Genomic DNA, 16,954 nt, shown 5'->3' with positions numbered 1-16,954 from the left:
GCTACATTGTCAAATGCTTACCATCACTCTTTGCCTCTAGGTATCAGGGGCATCCTTTCCAAGCTAAATTGTAACAACGTGAATGTCTCTAGACATTGATTGTCAAATGCCCTGAACAGGACTGAGAATCATTTAAAATGCAGTTATGTCATCTGCCTTGGGAGACATGCACATTTTTTCTTTCCATCCATGTGCCTTGGTTTCTTTTGCTTTTTTTCCTTGTACAAGCTGAAGTGTCTGTGTGATGCTGATTAGGAGCTAATGTTGAAAAGGAGTAGTGAGACACCATATCTTAAGGCAAAAGGTTCAGTTTTTGTAACATTCAGTTCATTGTTAGCTATTGATTAAGGAAATTTCCACATATTAAGTGGCTTAAGGTGAATTTTATTTTTTGTTGTTAATGCTTTTATTTTTATTTTATTTTGCACTGCTGGGGATTTAGTAGATAGTATGTCTTATTGTAAATGAGTGTTGTCATGTTGTAAACAATTTATTATTTGTCTACTGCAACTATGTATTTTTCTATATTTGATAATATGATATATTAATTATAATAGATTAATTGAAGACTGAACAAGCTTTGCATACCCTGCTTGCTTCTTGTGTGTTCTTAAGCACATTTGTGTCTGTATACATGGGAGATATTTGTGGTTTCTTTTATGATAATCTGGTTTGGGAGTCAAAATAATGTGGAACTTACAAAATGAGAGAAAAGAAAGTCTTTTCTCCCATGTTTTCTGGAAGAGGCAGAACATTATTTACTTCAGATATTTCCTAAATATTTTCTGAGATTTGTTAGAGATGTCATCTGTGCCTGGGATTTTCTGTTTTGGAGGTTTTACTATGTTTTGTATTTTTTTCCTTTTGGGCTTTTTTTTTTTATCATGACCATACTGCTTTTTTAAATTAACAGACTTAATACTTTGAAAAACTTTTAGCAAACCACTAGCCTACCCTGTAGCTCCCATGTGCAGAGCTGTGCTTCTGCCCCAATTTTCTTGTTGTAACCATCTTGCATTTTTATGATATGTTGTAATTAATGCCACAATAGTATTACTATACCTAAATTAACGTTCATAGTGTGTATGAAGTTTCATTCCTGGTTTCGAACAGCCCAGGTATGGAGAGAAACGTATGATGTCATTTATCCTCGTGCAGATTAGGTCTGCATGGAGTCTCGGGCCTGAAAGTCGCTGTGCTTCTCGTTCTTGTGCACACCCTGCCAGATCTGAGCTCTTTGCTGTCTTTTCAGTTTGTGTAGCTGGACGTTTTCCTGGTCCTGCCTGGTCCACAGCCACTCAGACCCAAGTAAACACACAGAGGCTTATATGAATTAAAACTCCTCAACCATTAGCTCAGGCTTACTACTGACTAGCTCTTACACTTAAACACAGCCCATTTCTGTTAATCTATACGTCACTATGTCTTCTATGGCTTTACCTATGTGCCATTACATGCTGCTCCCTGGATGGTGGGCTGGCATCTCCTCTGCTCTGTCTTTCTCCTCTCTCTCTCTCTCTCTCTCTCTCTCTCTCTCTCTCTCTCTCTCTCTCTCTCCTTTCATTAGAATATCCCACCTAACCTTATTCTGCCTCACCAAAAGAAAGTTTTAACTTTCCAGAATGATGCCATTGAAATTGCACAGCATATAATCCTTTCAGACTGACTGCTTCCACTTATCAATGTCCACTAGGATTCTGCTCATTGCTTTTTATTGCTGAATAATATTCAGTTGGAAGAATGCAATGGGATTCATCAGGTGATTTATTAAAGGACATTTTGCCCAGTTTTAGTTTCTTTCACATTCATGAATGAACTGCCATAGACATTCATACAGAGGTTCCTGTGTTGACACAGCTTTCAATTTAACTATGTAAATAGCTGGGACCGTGATTCATGGATTGTGTTTAAAATTGTATTTTAACTGTGCCAGAGTGCATTTCAATGTAGCTATACAATTTTCTATTCCACTATCACTGAATAAGAGTTCTTCTTAGCCTGCGTCTTGGTCAGCCTTTGTAGTGTCATTTTTTATCTGAGCTAGTAGATACATGATGATACTTTATTTCTGTCCTTATTTGAGGGTTCCCCATAATGTGTATGTAGCTCAGCATTTTTTGACATGCATACTAGTGATGCCTATATCTTCCTTTATGGCGCATCTCTTTAGATCTTTTGATATTAGCTACAGGAGCAGATATCAAATGTGCCTGACCATAATGAGATGCTTAATATTTCAAATAATAAAAATGCTCTAATTTAATCATTCTATGAGATCTTTAGCTTTGTATGTCATTTTTTCTTATTATTAAATTTTTAGATGTCTTTGTGTATTTTGAGCCTAAGTCCTTCTCATGAGATATGTGACTTATAAATATTTTCTCTGAGGTTTGGTTTGAAGATACTGATAGTAATGTATTTTATAGAAAAATATTTTAATATAGTCCAATTTAAATGGCACATTACCATCAATTGCATTATTATAAAGCTTATGAATGTGTATTGTGTTTGAAATTGGTTCTTATTCTTTACAATTTTTCTTGTCTCCTTTCCCTTTTACGTCTTTTTTTCTGTTTTCTTTCATTCTAAATGAGCATTAAAAGATTTTTGCCTCTTTTTCTTTGCATATTTTAAGAAACTAATTTATTCTTCTCACCTCAAAAGTGAGTGCATGTGGTGACAGAGCCTTTAAGAAAGTTGTTCAAGTGAAGTGATATCATAAAGGTGAGTCTACACAGGCATTGATGTCAGGACTCTACAGAAAATGCTGTCATGGTATGATAGGGCATGGCGAGTTACACCTCTCCACCCACACACACCGAAGACAGACCAAGCAAGTCCACAGGAAAAGTGTACATATTCCTTAGCTGGAAAGGCAGACCTCAGTGGAAATCAAACTTTCTGGCATCTTGATCTTGCACTTCTATAAGAACTTCTAGAACTATGAGAAAATACACTTCTGCCATTAAATCCATTGAATCTCTGATACTTTTTCACAGCAACTCAAGCTGACCAGTGCACATTTCAAATATGCTTTGTTAAACACATTTAAGTTTGAAATACTCATCATAAGCTAATCTAAGTCTACCTTAAAATAATACTATGCCCATTTGTAGCTGAAGTTTCCTGGTCCTGCCCGGCTCCCTTGGCCCTGTGTCCCCATGGCCCCATTGTCTCATGGTCCCACAGTCGCTCAGACCCAAGTAGACACACAGAGGCTTATATGAATTAAAACTGCTCAGCCATTAGCTCAGGCTTACTACTGACTAGCTCTTACACTTAAACACAGCCCATTTCTGTTAATCTATACATCACCATGTCTTCTGTGGCTTTCTTTACCTGTGTGCCATTACATGCTGCTCCCTGGAAGGTGGACTGGTGTCTCCTGACTCAGCCTTCCTCTTTCCAAATTCTCCTTGTCTTCTTATCCCACCTATACTTCCTGCATGACTACTGGCCAATCAGCATTTTATTAAACCAGTGTAAAAAAGCATTATCCTACAGCATTTCCCCTTTTCTGTTTAATTAAAAATGGAAGTTTTAACTTTAACAGTAAAATTATATATAACAAAACAGTTATCAAGCAGCAATTACGGTTACAATATATAGTCTCTTTATATTTGGCAAATTTAAAGGAAATATTTTATTTATCCTATATTTGTGAGTCCAAGGTAGTTTCATATCTACCTTATCTCTTATCATAACCAGGGAAAACCATAATTATAACTATCTAGTCTTCAACTACATTAAGACCTCAGAAGGATATAATATTACCTAAGTAAACAGGAAGAGCATTGTAAGCAAATTCCAAAACTCTGGAAATGACAGAGACAGCAGCCTGCCTGGACAGTCATCCAAAGTTCCTCTGCAGCATTGGGATATCCATCTTCAGCCCACAGGCCTAGAGTCTCTCAGTCACTTCTCTCTCTGTCCTGTAGAATGTTTAGCAGTTTCTTCTGCAAAGCAGGAACCTGAAAGACCATTTTTGCTTGCAAAGTTCAGTGGTCACCTTCCTATGGGTCCTGCATGTACAGTTGATGCAACGTTTTGTCAAGCAGTGCAGGTAAAAACATTTTCTTGCCCAAATGGCTATTTTTGCCAAGAAGAAGATAAACTCCATATGGAGTGTCTTTGATGCCCACCTTTCTCTCTGAAGTAAATTGTTGCTGCCAGGAATAGACATGTCTCATTGTCCAGGAAAGTCTATGTTTTTAAAACATTTTAAATGCCATATTCTGTAGGTCTTTGAAGTGTTTGAAGATTACCGGCATAACTGAAATATATCTATGTATACCTAGAAAACTTAACTAACATGACTATAAGTTTGAATATCATAGATGACTAATTATTACTCTGTATTTCTTAATTATACATTACAATTTAAATGAGTTACACAAACATAATACCTTAAACAAGAGTAGAAATATACATACAGTATAACAAAATTAACTTTAAATTTGTATCAATAAATTAAAATCTATACCAATGTAAAACATTTTAAACAAATCGCTCTTTAAAAGTAAGTTCAACAAGCCATCCTTTTATCTTTTCATATCTCTATCATATATTTCCATATCATATCCCCCTTTCTTCTTTTAGAAAGATATTGACTATGATCAATAACAATTTGTAACCAACAATCTAAACAAAGACAAACATCCATGATCCATTTTTTTGGGAATGTGGCTACAAAAACATACATAGTTTTCTAGGCTACTTCCTGCTGATAAAGGGCACTGTATTCATATGGGAATCCTGAGAAAATTAAGAATTATCGTCAAGTCCTAACTGGAATAGTCTGTGAGGCTGCATTGTCTGAGCCAGTTGCCTTGAAACTGTTCTGGATGTTGGATCATCTGGGCCATTGTGTCATTGGAGACCTTTCAGGGGGTCTTGGCTGGTCAAACCATATTAGCCTAGAAGTAATCCATAGGTTCTCATCTTTTGTGGAAATAAAAGCAGAACTTCTTTTCCAAAGCAACGTATCCTCAGACATAAGTTTTGAAATTGAGACACATTTAAAATATACATATTGATTTAACTCAGCAGTTTTTGCAATCAAATGTCTCTCTGCAGTTAAAAATCCTAAAGACAATATAATCCAGATTCTGTGTGTGATATCCATCTTTACATGGCTTTTTTTAAATAATACTTTTACTTTCTCTTTAAAGACTTCATTTTTAAATTTTTTCTATTACTTTATATAACTGTCTATGTTCCTTTCCCCCTCTCTTTTAAGCCTATGTACGTTTTTACATACATTGTAAACTGTTTAGGGTTTATCTCATCTGAATCTGTCTCATTCTGAATCTATAATTCTTTTCTGGCCAGAAGAGACTTTAAACTGCTAAACTGCGTGGCCAGAACAAAAAGCCCTGGCTGCGGACTCTGCCCATTTCAGCTTTTCAACATGGCAGAGGTAATTCACCTCCAACTTTGGGCCATGTGTACTATCAGCTTTCAGAAGCAGTGGGTCTATGTCTCCATTAAAGCAGCATGTAGCCCAGAAACCTTTTTTTTTTGTCTGTACTATCAAAAGCTAAATCCATCATGCAGCATATAGCACGACTTGGAGATGCCTCTGTGCACCATGGCAGTAATATGGCATGCTGCAGGTCAAGACCACATGCCTCTGTGAACCTGCCATACTGTAATCACAGCTTGTCTGAGAGACACAACTAGGAAGCTATTTTTAGCTCCATTTTTTGTGTGTTTAGAAGCCTTTTTTACACTCTTCTAGGCCTTATGGAAATTTGAGAATGCCAAGTTGACAGCCACTCAGACCCAAATAAACACACAGAGGCTTATATAATCTACAGACTGTATAGTCTATGGCAAGCCTCTTGCTGGCTAGCTCTTATATCTTAACCCATTTCTATTAATCTATGTTTTGCCATGTGTTCTGTGGCGTTACTTGCATCCATTACATGTTGCTCCTTGGGCAGCTGGCTGGTGTGTCTCCTCTGTTCTGACTTTCTCCTTCCTCCTCTCTTGTTAGAATGTCCTTCCTAATCTTATTCTGCCTCACCATTGGCCAAATGGCTTTATTTATCAACCAGAGAAACACATATTCATAGCTTATGGAATGAATGACATCACCAATCACAGGAAAACTTTCAGCTATGCCCATTTTTTAAAATTTAAATTTATTTGTAATTTATGTATATAAGTTTTTTGTTTGCACATCTGTTTGTGCACAATGTGCATGCCTGGTGTCCATGAATGTCAGACGAGGACACCAGACTTTCTGGTTGCTAGAATTACATGGTTATAGACAATCATAACTCAACATGTGGGTGATAGAAACTGAACTCTGGCTCTTTGCAAGAGCAGCAAGTGTTCTTAACTGCTCAGCCATTTATCCATCCTTGATATAATACTATACTTTTGATGGGTAGTTCAGATATTAGAGAATTCCCAGTTGGTTCTGCCCCTTCTAACCTCACAGCAATTCATTTTATTCACCTCTTGACCATAAGTACACCGCACTGAATGCCAACACTTAGTTGAGAATCTGAAAAGTAACAGCTGTTATTGTACCATCACTTTTACTCTCATATGTCTCTCCTTTTCAGTATAGATGTCCTTAAATTCCTAATACAATATTTTCCTTCTCCTTAAACATTCTTTCCAATTCCTACCTGCTCATGAGACCTGTTGTCTGTGTTTGTATGTCTGAGAATAAAGTCAGACTTTCTTGTTGGCCACCAGCCCAGCCTTTAGCTTAGGCTTGTTCCCAGCTAACTGTTATAACTTAATTAACCTGGTTCTATTAATCCATATTTTGCCATGGGGCTTTTTACCTTTCCTTTATAATGTGTGTCCAACTTTCTCAGTGTCTTGCTGGTGTCTCCTGCATGCCTAGATTCTGACCCTCTGAGTTCCTCTTTCTGACAAGAGTCCTGCCTAACCTCCCCTGCCTAGCTATTGGCCGTGCATCTTATTAAATGAATCACAATGACACATCTTCCCACAGTGTAAACAAATATCCTACAACCTGAGAATGTTTTTATTTGTACTTTTCTTTTGATGCCTAATTCCACCAAACCCAGGATCCTAGGTTAGTACATTATTTTCAGAACTTTAGATAGTTTCTACTTTCTTACTGTCACAGTACCCAAGGGAACAACAGTGTAATTCTTATCATGTTCTGTAGGTAAGTTATTTTAGATCCTTCCTCAAGGTTTTCTTGTTATGTTTATTTTTCTGCAGTTGGAAGACAGTATGCATAGGTGTAAGTATTTTGGAATTCATCATATTCAGTGTTCTCCAGCTTGCAACCACTAATTAAACGTAATTCTTAGCTATTATAATTTTCTCTTTTTTTGTTCTAGTTCTTTCTTCTGGTTCTTTATTTCCAGTACGGCCATTATGGGTTTGGGTCACTTTATAATTGTCCAACAGTTCTTGTACACTATACTCTGCTACTTCATTTGTTTCACATTTCAATTTGGAGGGTGCTTATTAATGTATCATCAACTCATTGATTCATCTTGGCTTGTGGCACAACTACTAATTCTGCTGATCCTTTGATACTTCTAAATCATGTGTATATCAGTTTGCTTCAGTGCCTGGTTTTTCCTTTTTAGACCTCCCTCCTCCTTTTTAAAAATTACTTCAATTTCTTTACAGTTATTAAAACAGGCAGGAGGAGTGCTTGTTCACCTTCTAATGAAAACTAAGATTCTATTGGACCTGAGTGCCCCGACTGAACAATTCAAAGTCTTTCTTAGATATAATCTTTCCTCGTGTGAGACAAGGGGGTCAGAATGTGCTACAATTGCTTGTTGCCCTTTCCCTAGATTGGATAAGTCTATGATAAATTAGTTTTCTGTAAAAAACTTGTTTTGGAGAATTTTCTGGTTGTATTTCAAAATGATTGATTTTTCTCTTGGGCATACTTTGATGCACTCAGTTTTTCAGTATTGCCTGCCATCTAGTCTTTCAGTGGCCATCTTAGATACCAGTTGGAGTATTTTAGTGAGCATTACACACAGATATATTCAGAGATAAATCATCTATAAATAACATTTATACCACTGTTAATAAGTTGTTAAACATTTTGTTCTATTTTAGCTGGGTGGTGTAGCTAACTCAAGAAATCTCAGCAGTTTGGAACCAGAGGCAGGAAGATTACCATGAGTTCAAGGCCAGCATGGGCTATAGAGTGTAATTATACAATAACCTCAAAAAATATAATTTAACAAAAATCAAGGCAGTACTAAATGTAGCCTGGATATATTTTAGAGTATCTTTTTAAAGATATGATATGATCTTCATACCACACAATTCAACATTCAGAAGTCCACCTCATTTATTTATTTGTTTTGCTCAGGCAGTGGTTAAATGTTATTTCCTGAGGTCACTCCTCCCTTAGTATTTTCAGGGCTTGGCTACAGAGTTGCTCTGAATGCTAAATCCCAGGATACTCAACCCCGTTTACAGTGGTGTACCCTTTGCTTGTGATGTATATCCATGCCACTGTGTATATCAGATGATCTCTATATGACTTGCAATATGTAATGCAGTGTAAATGCTATGTAAATTATTCTTATGGTTTGATTATGGAAAAGCAATGAAATAAGTATATGTTCAACACACTCAGCAGCTTGGTATTTGGCCAATAATACTCTTCTAGATAGTAGGACTATTCTGAGAAGATTAATGCTGTGAGGTTAGAGCTGTGACATGTGTCACCAGGATCACTTGCTCCCCATCATATCATCCATCTTAGAGCTACACTTTTAAGTCCTTTGTATTTGAATTGTCCATGTGACTAAATTAGCTGAAGGACTGACGACGAATAGAGCCAGGCAGAAATGACTTCTGTAACAGAGGTGTTAGGATTAGCCTTGGAGAGAAGACCTTATTTCCTGTGCAGTAAGAGAAAGAGATTCTCAAGACCTACAGGTTTGAATAGTGCTAGTGGTAGAAAGCTGAGGGAGTTTTCGTTTATTCATGCCTTATTACTCTATAAATGAAAAAGCATCATCCTTGGCTGAAAGAGATAACTCTTTGCTGTATATGACCCTTCAGATCCCTAGCCCTCTGCCAGGTCTCCTAGGTGCCCCAAATTCAAATCTCTCTCTGTGTGTGTCTCTCTGTCTCTCTCTCTCTCTCTCCATCTCTCCCTCCTTCCTTCCCTCCCGCCCTCCCTCCCTCTCTCTCTCTCTCTCTCTCTCTCTCTCTCTCTCTCTCTCTCTCTCTCTCTCTCTCTCTGTCTCTGTCTCTCTCTCTTTCTCTCTCTCTCTCTCTCCCTCTCCCTCTCTCTCTCTCAACAATGTTTAACATGATTTCTATGTCCACATCAGATGCCTTGGTTTGGACTGCATTTCAGCCCCTGACTCCCATTACTGGACAACTGATACATTCTTTCCATTTTTCTAAAGAAAGCAAATATACTCCAGTCAATGCTAGAAAAGCTCATCTTTTTGAAGAGTATATGAAATATTTTTGCTTAAACAAAGTCGGTTTTCTTTCCTTTATGAATTTTAATAGAAGCTAAGATAATAACAAATTGCTGTCATGGCTCAGGGACCTTAGTGCTGCTTGAAGTTGCTGGGATGGTGATAAAGTGGGGAAAGAAAATTGAAACTATTTCTCAGACATCCTACTGCTCTGGTCCTTGGTTTGATTCTGGTCTCAATTTTTGATCCTTTTTAGGTTTATATGATTGGCAGTTGATAGTGGAAATCCATCATGCTATTGCAACTAATGAAACTATGCTTACCTGGAGAGGTAGTTGGCTGTCTTTGTGTGTGCCTTCCTTAGTTTGATACTCTTTGAATCTGATTGTAAAAAATTATCAAGCAGGCATAATACTGATTGGGCTCTGAGTTAAGCTTTGTATTTTTGCTTTATCCAGTGGTGTCTACAGATCCCAGCATCATATCCTAAGCTGTCCAAAGCAGAAAACTAGTGCAGAGCAGCAAGATTTTTCCTAGGTACCTCTTTCAGAAACATCTCAACATATTCTTTTTACATGTCATATACCACATATGGGTTCATTTCTATATTGCGCATGAAGAAGGATGGAAAAATGCTTTATTTTCTGGTCTTCAATAAAGAGAAGCAGGCTAGTGAGAAGGAGATTGAGAAATATCTTTGGATATTCAGTCAACTTATTTCTCCCCAAATGGACAAGTAAAATAATGGCCTGCTATTTATAAATATTTATACTAGAATTGGTTAAATATTTAGGTTACCATCTTGTTTTAGTTACTTTTCTATTGCCATGGAGAGACACTATGACCAAGGCAACTCATAAAAGAAAGTATTTAATTGGTGCCTCCTTAGAGTTTTGGAGGGTGAGTCCATGAACATCATGGCAGGAAGCATGGCAACAGGCAGGCAAGGATGGTCTTAGAGCAATCCCTAAGAGCTTACATTTAATCCTCAAGTTGGAGGCAGAGAAAGAGAGAACTAATTGGCAATGGCACGTGCTTTTAAACCGCAAAACACACACCCAGTGGGACACCTCCTCCAACAAGGGCACATCTCCTAATCCTTCACAAACTGTTCCACAAACTTAGGACCAAACATTTAAGTATATGAACCTATGGAGGCCATTTTCACTCCAGTCACCACATATCTGCATGTATATGATGCATGTGAAGCAAAGGAAATTACTTCCCGAGGCTCCTTTGTGTAAGTATTTGTAACTACTATGTGCTGGGAAAATTTGAAACAACATTATAATTGATATATTAAGAAATGCCATTCTGCCAGGCAGTAGTGGCACACACCTTTAATCCTAGCACTCGAGAGGGAGAGGCAGGCAGATCTCTGTGAGTTCGAGGCCAGCCTGGTCTACAAAGTGTATTCCAAGACAGCCAGGGCTATTATACAGAGAATTCCTGTCTTGAAAAACCAAAAGGAAAAAAATAGTCTCATTCATCTTGAAACCTAAGAAGCTATTTTTGTAAACTTTTACATTTCCCAAGATAATTAGACACATAAGATACCTCACAATGCTGCACCATGAGTTGTGTTTATAGCCAGGAATCTGCGAGTTTGAAACTTACTTTGTCATGACTGTTTTTATTTAGATAACGTTTTGAACATTATTCAGAATGAAGGGTTCACCATACTGTTGCAGAGACAAATGTCATTATCAGAGGAAGAAGCCAGAACAGTGTGCAAGAACTATGAGAACGAAGAATATTTTAACAAACTTATAGCATTCATGTGCAGGTAAAGCAATGTTCAGAGTTAGAAAGAGTGGTGATCTATTTTCCACTCATTTCAACCTTTTCTTAAGCTACCTTTTTATTGATTTGGCATACTTCTAAATTCTATAAACAAGTTCCTGGTCTATGTCTTTGTCAGTCTTATTACTGTACTCATTCTCTGCTCAAATATCTGTTTCCTCTCCATTCCTGGAACATTGTTAGGGTAAATAATAAGTCCCATAGACACAGACACATAGCAGTTTCCAGTTGAGTTGGATGCAGAATTCCAGAGTGGAGAGCATCGCCAAGTCCAAACTGAGAACTGTTTGACTCTTTGGGCAGTCTAATTTCTCTTTTGGGGGCTTTGGTAATCTTCAATATCATACATCCTGGAGAAGAAATGAGATGCTAGAAATTGCCTGGTTTCTAGAGGAGTAAATGAAATGCACCTGAAGCAAAGACCCAGCAGGGTTACATCAACCAACCAGAGATTGACAGCCTGGAAGAAACCATTCTAAAGAACTGGGGTCCTACCCTTCTTCCCTTTCCTGTCTTTCTTCCCAGTTCATGTAAGTATGCTCTTATGTGGATTCCAACATATATTAATGTTGGACTCCTCATAGATTGTTTGACATGCTGCAGTCAGTTTAACAACACTCACACTTGTGTTCTCTGTATGTCATTAGCTACTGAGACATCCTTTTATTAACCTTTGGTTTTTCTTTTTTTTCTAACAGCAATCCATCTTACGCCCTTGTTCTATTGAGGGAAAACAGTGTGGAATATTGGAAACAGTTAATGGGACCAAAAACTGTTGAGGAAGCTTACTCATTTGATCCAGAGAGGTATTGCTCACACCATGGCTCCCTACCCTTTTTCATGCAATGCAGTTTAATTTCTCTTTAAGTCTAAGATACAGGAAGTGCAGTGTTATTGTGAGAGGGCTACTCATGAAAGCTCCTGTATCTGGTGGAGTATTTGACTGCTTATTGTACAAACCTGGTTTAATGTAAGCTTGAAAATGACTACAGTTTTGCAAGAGAAGGTGGGATGTTTGATGTGGGCCTGAAAACTAAGAACCCAGCTAATGGTTCATCTCACTTACTGAAAGAAATATCTACCATAACCACAGCTTATGACAAATGACCTTTATTAAAGCTGAAGTCATAGCTCAATGTCTTTAGTTGATCCTAAGAGTTTTGAAATTTTGATGAGAAAAACCAAGATTAACCCTAACACCACTATACAGAGAACTTAAATTTTACCAAGTGAGGTCATGTAGCTAGCCAGGATTCTAGTCCAGGTCTCTTTTCACTTCAGGGGTCCTGTTCTTCTAGTTTTCCTTGGTCATACCCATTAACAATGGGATTTAAATGTTTATGTATTTCCTTTCTAATGTTTGCTACCTCCCTGAAAGGATATAGTATGTCCAAGTCACTGGCTAATTACTTCCTTTTGCACAGTACCTAGATATGGAATGGGTGCTGTTGCATGATTTTTTTAAAGCAAATTAAATGAGTAGTGTTCTATTACATTAGATTGCTATATTACATTCAATTTTTGACTTGGCCTCTTTTTCAAAGCCTCTGTGCACAGTTTGCCACAGGAAATTTTCCTATCAACCAGTTCTATGGAAGCAGTTCAAAGGTGGCTGCAGAGAAGGAAATAGAGGAGTTCTTCCCTCCTCAGGCCACGCTGGCATTGATCAAGCCTCATGTGACTCAGGAACAACGATGTAAGCATCTACTATATCATCATGTCTTGACATTTTATCTTCTGCTTGATTTATTCTACAAGAAGCTTTTCCCCCTTAATTTTCTAATTGAGATATTAAGTTTTTTCAATTTTACTGTTATTTTGGCTTGTGTTCTCTTCAGTGTTTTTCTTTATTGAATTCAGTCTTCAAATCCTGACTTATCTCTATTCTTTCATTCAGTTGTGTATTTATATTTTCTTGGACATTACTCAAGTACTCATTCTTATCAATATAGACTTAAGCGAAGTGTTTATTCATATCTTCTTTAAATTCATTGAGTTCTTTGGTGAAGTTTATGATTTTCTTTTAAATTCTGCCTCCTGGGTTCTTCTGCAGGACTAGTGGGTCTGATTGGGGGACATCCTGCTTTGGCCATTTGTGTTGATTTTGTTTTTGTGATCTAACCCAGGCCCGTGGAATTCTTTCTTTGATTGTGTATCTGATATGATAGTCTAGCTTTCCTTAGATTGGGCCAGTACAGGAGATGTGTGACCTGAGTTAGGCCAGGTAAAGCCGGTTGATGAGCTATTTAACTGAATCAGGGAAGCTGGCTCCCAAACCACTGGTGTAGAGCTAGGCCAGGCAAAGGGGTTTCACATATGAAAAGGCTTCAAAGACACGGGTCTGGAACTAGGATTGTTGGTTTGCAGATGGCAGAGGGTTTGAGGGGTGCTAATGGGAAGAAGTGATTTTCCCAGGTAAGGTGGCCCTGGCACAAAGAGGGCTCAAGGACATAACTAGGAAAGGTGGTTCTTGGGCTGTGGGTCTAGAACTTGGCCAGGAAAGATGGCCCATACACAAAGAGCCACTTTCTTGGTTAACTATTGAGGTAAGTGCCACTAGTTCACTGTGAGTGTTGCCACCTCTAGGCAGAGGGTTATGGATTATATAAGAAAGAGGATGGGTCAGCTATTGGGAGCAAGTAAGTAAACAATGTTCTTCTAGGGCTTCTACTTCAAACCTGCCTCTTGAGTCCCTGCCCTAACTTCCTTCAATGATGGACTGTGACGCAAAAAGTATATGATGAAATAAATCTTTTCACCCCCAAATCATTTTCAATCATTGTGTTTTTTCTTTTTTTTATTAAGAAAATTCTTTCAATCATTTTACATACCAATCAAAGATCCCCCTCTTCCCTCCTCCTGCCTGCCCCCAGCATCCCTCTCCCAGCCCACTCCCCATTCCCACCCACAAGAAGGAAAGGCCTCCCATGGTGAGGCACATTCAGTAGAGGCAAGTCCAAGCCCTTCCCCCTGCTTCCAGGCTGCACGAGGTATCCCATCATAGGTAGTGGGCTCCAAAAAGCCTGTTCATGCACTAGAGATTGATTCTGATCCTACCACCAGGGGGTCTCCCAAGCAGGTCAAGCTATACAACAGCCTAGGCCATGCAAAGGGTCTAGTCCAGTCCCATGCAGGCTCCACAGCCATTGATCCAACTTCCATGAGTTCCTGATAGTTTGGCTTGGTTGTTCCTGCATGTTTCCCCATCATGATCCTGATGCACTTGCTCATAGAATCCCTCTTCTTTCTCTTTGACTGGACTCCTGGAGCTCTGCCTGGTGTTTAGCTGTGGATCTCTGCTTCTGCTTCCATCAGTCATTGGAAAAAAGCTCTGTGATGACAGTTAGGGTATTCACCGGTCTGATCTCTGGGGCAAGCCAGTTCAGTTCAGGCACCCTCTCCACTATTTCTAGTAGTCCAAGCTGGGTCATCCTTGGGGATTCCTGGCAACTTCCCTATCACCAGGTTTCTCTCTATCCCCATGATGTCTCTCTCTATCATGGATTCTCTTTCATTGCTTTCCCCCTCCCTCCCTGTTTCAGCTCAACCATCCCATTCCCTTATGTTCTCATCCCCTATCCCTTATCCTCCATTTCCTGCACCTCATCCCCAGTTTACTCATGGAGATCTCATCTATTTCCTTTTCCTAGAGAAGTCCATGCATCCTCTTTGGGTCTTCTCTGTTAGCTAGCTTCTCTGGAGTTGTTGGTTGTTGTCTGGTTATCATTTGCTTTATAACTAGTATCTACTTATGAGTGGGTACATACCATGTTTGTCCTTCTAAGTCTCAGTTACCTCACTCAGGATGATATTTTCTAGTTCCATCCATTTGCCTAAAAATTTCATGATGTCATTGTTTTTCTATACTGAGTAGTACTCCATTGTATATATGTACCACATTTTCTTAATCCATTCTTCAGTTTAGGGGCATCTAGGTTGTTTCCAGGTGCTGGCTTTTAAGAATAATGCTGCTATGAACATAGTTGAGCATGTATCCTTGTAGTATGACTGAGAATTCCTTGGGTATATGCCCAAGAGTGGTATAGCTGGGTCATGAGACAGACTGATTCCCAATTTTCTGAGAAACCACCATACTGATTTCCAAAGTGGTTATACCAGTTTACATTCCCACCAACAGTGGAAGAGTGTTCCTCTTTCTCCACATCCTCTCCAACATAAGCTGTCATCATTGTTTTTTATCTTATCCATTCTGATAGGTGTAAGATGGTATCTCAGTGTCGTTTTGATTTGCATCTCCCTGATAATTAAGGATGCTGAGCAATTCCTTAAATGTCTTTTGGCCATTTGAAATTCTTCCTTTGAGAATTCTCTGTTTAACTCTAATGCCCATTTTTAAAATTGGATTGTTTGTTATTTTGATGTCTAGTTTCTTGAGTTCTTTATATATTTAGGAGATCAGCCCTTGTCAGATGTGGGGTTGGTGAAAATCTTTTCACATTTTGTAAGCTGTCATTTTGTCCTATTTAATGTGTCATTTGCCTTACAGAATCTTCTCAGTTTCAGGAGGTCCCATTTATTAATTGTTGTTCTGAGTGTCTGTGCTACTGGTGTTATATTTAAGAAGTGGTCTCCTGTGCCAGTACATTCAAGACTATTTCCTAATTTCTATTCTATTAGGTTCAGTGTAACTGGTTTAATGTGGAGGTCTTTGATCCACTTGGAGTTGAGTTTTGTGCATGGTGATAGATATAGATCTATTTACAATCTTCTACATGTTGATGTCCAGTTATGCCAGCACCATTTGTTGAAGATGCTTTCTTTTTTCCATTGTACAGTTTTTGCTTTTTAGTCAAAAATCAGGTGTTCATAGGTGTGTGTGTGTGTGTGTGTGTGTGTGTGTGTGTGTGTGTGTGTGTGCTAATGTCAGGATCTTCAATTTGATTCCATTGGTCCATGTGTCTATTTTTATGCCAGTACCAAGCTGTCTTTATTACTATAGCTCTATAGTAGAGCTTGATGTCAGGGATGGTGATGCCACCAGAGGTGATTTTGTTGTACAATATTCTTTTAGCTATCCTGGGTTTTCTGTTTTTTCAAATGAAGTTGAGTATTATACTTTCCAGGTCTGTGAAGAATTGTGTTGGTATTTTGATGGGGATTGCACTGAATCTGTAGACTGCTTTTTGTAAGATTGCTATTTTTACTATGTTAATCCTACCTATCTATGAGCATGGAAGATCTTTCCATTTTCTGATATCTTCTTCAATTTCTTTCTTCAGAGACTTAAAGTTCTTGTCATACAGATGTTTCACTTGCTTAGTTAGAGTTACACTGAGGTATTTTATATTATTTGTGGCTATTGTAAAGAGTGATGTTTCTCTTATTTCTTTCTCAGCCCATTTTTCATTTGTATATAGGATGGCTACTGAATTTTTTGAGTTAATCTTATATCCTGCCACATTACTGAGAGTGTTTATCAGCTGTAGGCGTTCCCTGGTAGAATTTTGGGGGTCACTTATGTAAACTATCATATCATCTGCAAATAGTGAAAGTTTTCCTTCTTCCTTTCCAATTTGTATCCAATTGATCTCCTTTTGTTGTCTTATTGCTCTATGTAGAACTTCAAGTATATTGAATAAATATGGGGAGGGCAGAAAGCCTTACCTTGTTCCTGATTTTAGTGGAATCGCTTTGAGTTTCTCTCCATTTAATTTGATGTTGGCTGTTGGCTTGCTGTAAATTGCCTTTATTATGTTTAGTTATGCTCCCTGTATTCCAGATCT

At 38.2% G+C, this 16,954-nt stretch overlaps 1 protein-coding gene across 2 annotated transcripts in view; it reads left to right on the top strand.

Moving 5' to 3' along the window:
• The window catches only part of Nme8 (NME/NM23 family member 8), a 49,711-nt gene that overhangs the window by 20,258 nt on the left and 12,499 nt on the right, over positions 1-16,954 (top strand). For both annotated transcript variants that reach the window (XM_042278254.2, XM_006988900.4), the window contains 3 exons: positions 11,049-11,193; positions 11,909-12,016; positions 12,755-12,906. In XM_042278254.2, the coding sequence (XP_042134188.1) occupies positions 11,049-11,193; positions 11,909-12,016; positions 12,755-12,906 (405 nt within the window). The remainder of the gene's footprint in view (positions 1-11,048; positions 11,194-11,908; positions 12,017-12,754; positions 12,907-16,954) is intronic.

This window comes from Peromyscus maniculatus, chromosome 5 (assembly GCF_049852395.1).
Source record: "Peromyscus maniculatus bairdii isolate BWxNUB_F1_BW_parent chromosome 5, HU_Pman_BW_mat_3.1, whole genome shotgun sequence".
Lineage (NCBI taxonomy): Eukaryota > Metazoa > Chordata > Mammalia > Rodentia > Cricetidae > Peromyscus > Peromyscus maniculatus.
The sequence above is the reverse complement of the archived record's forward strand: the minus strand, read 5'-3'. Positions and strand labels throughout refer to the sequence as shown.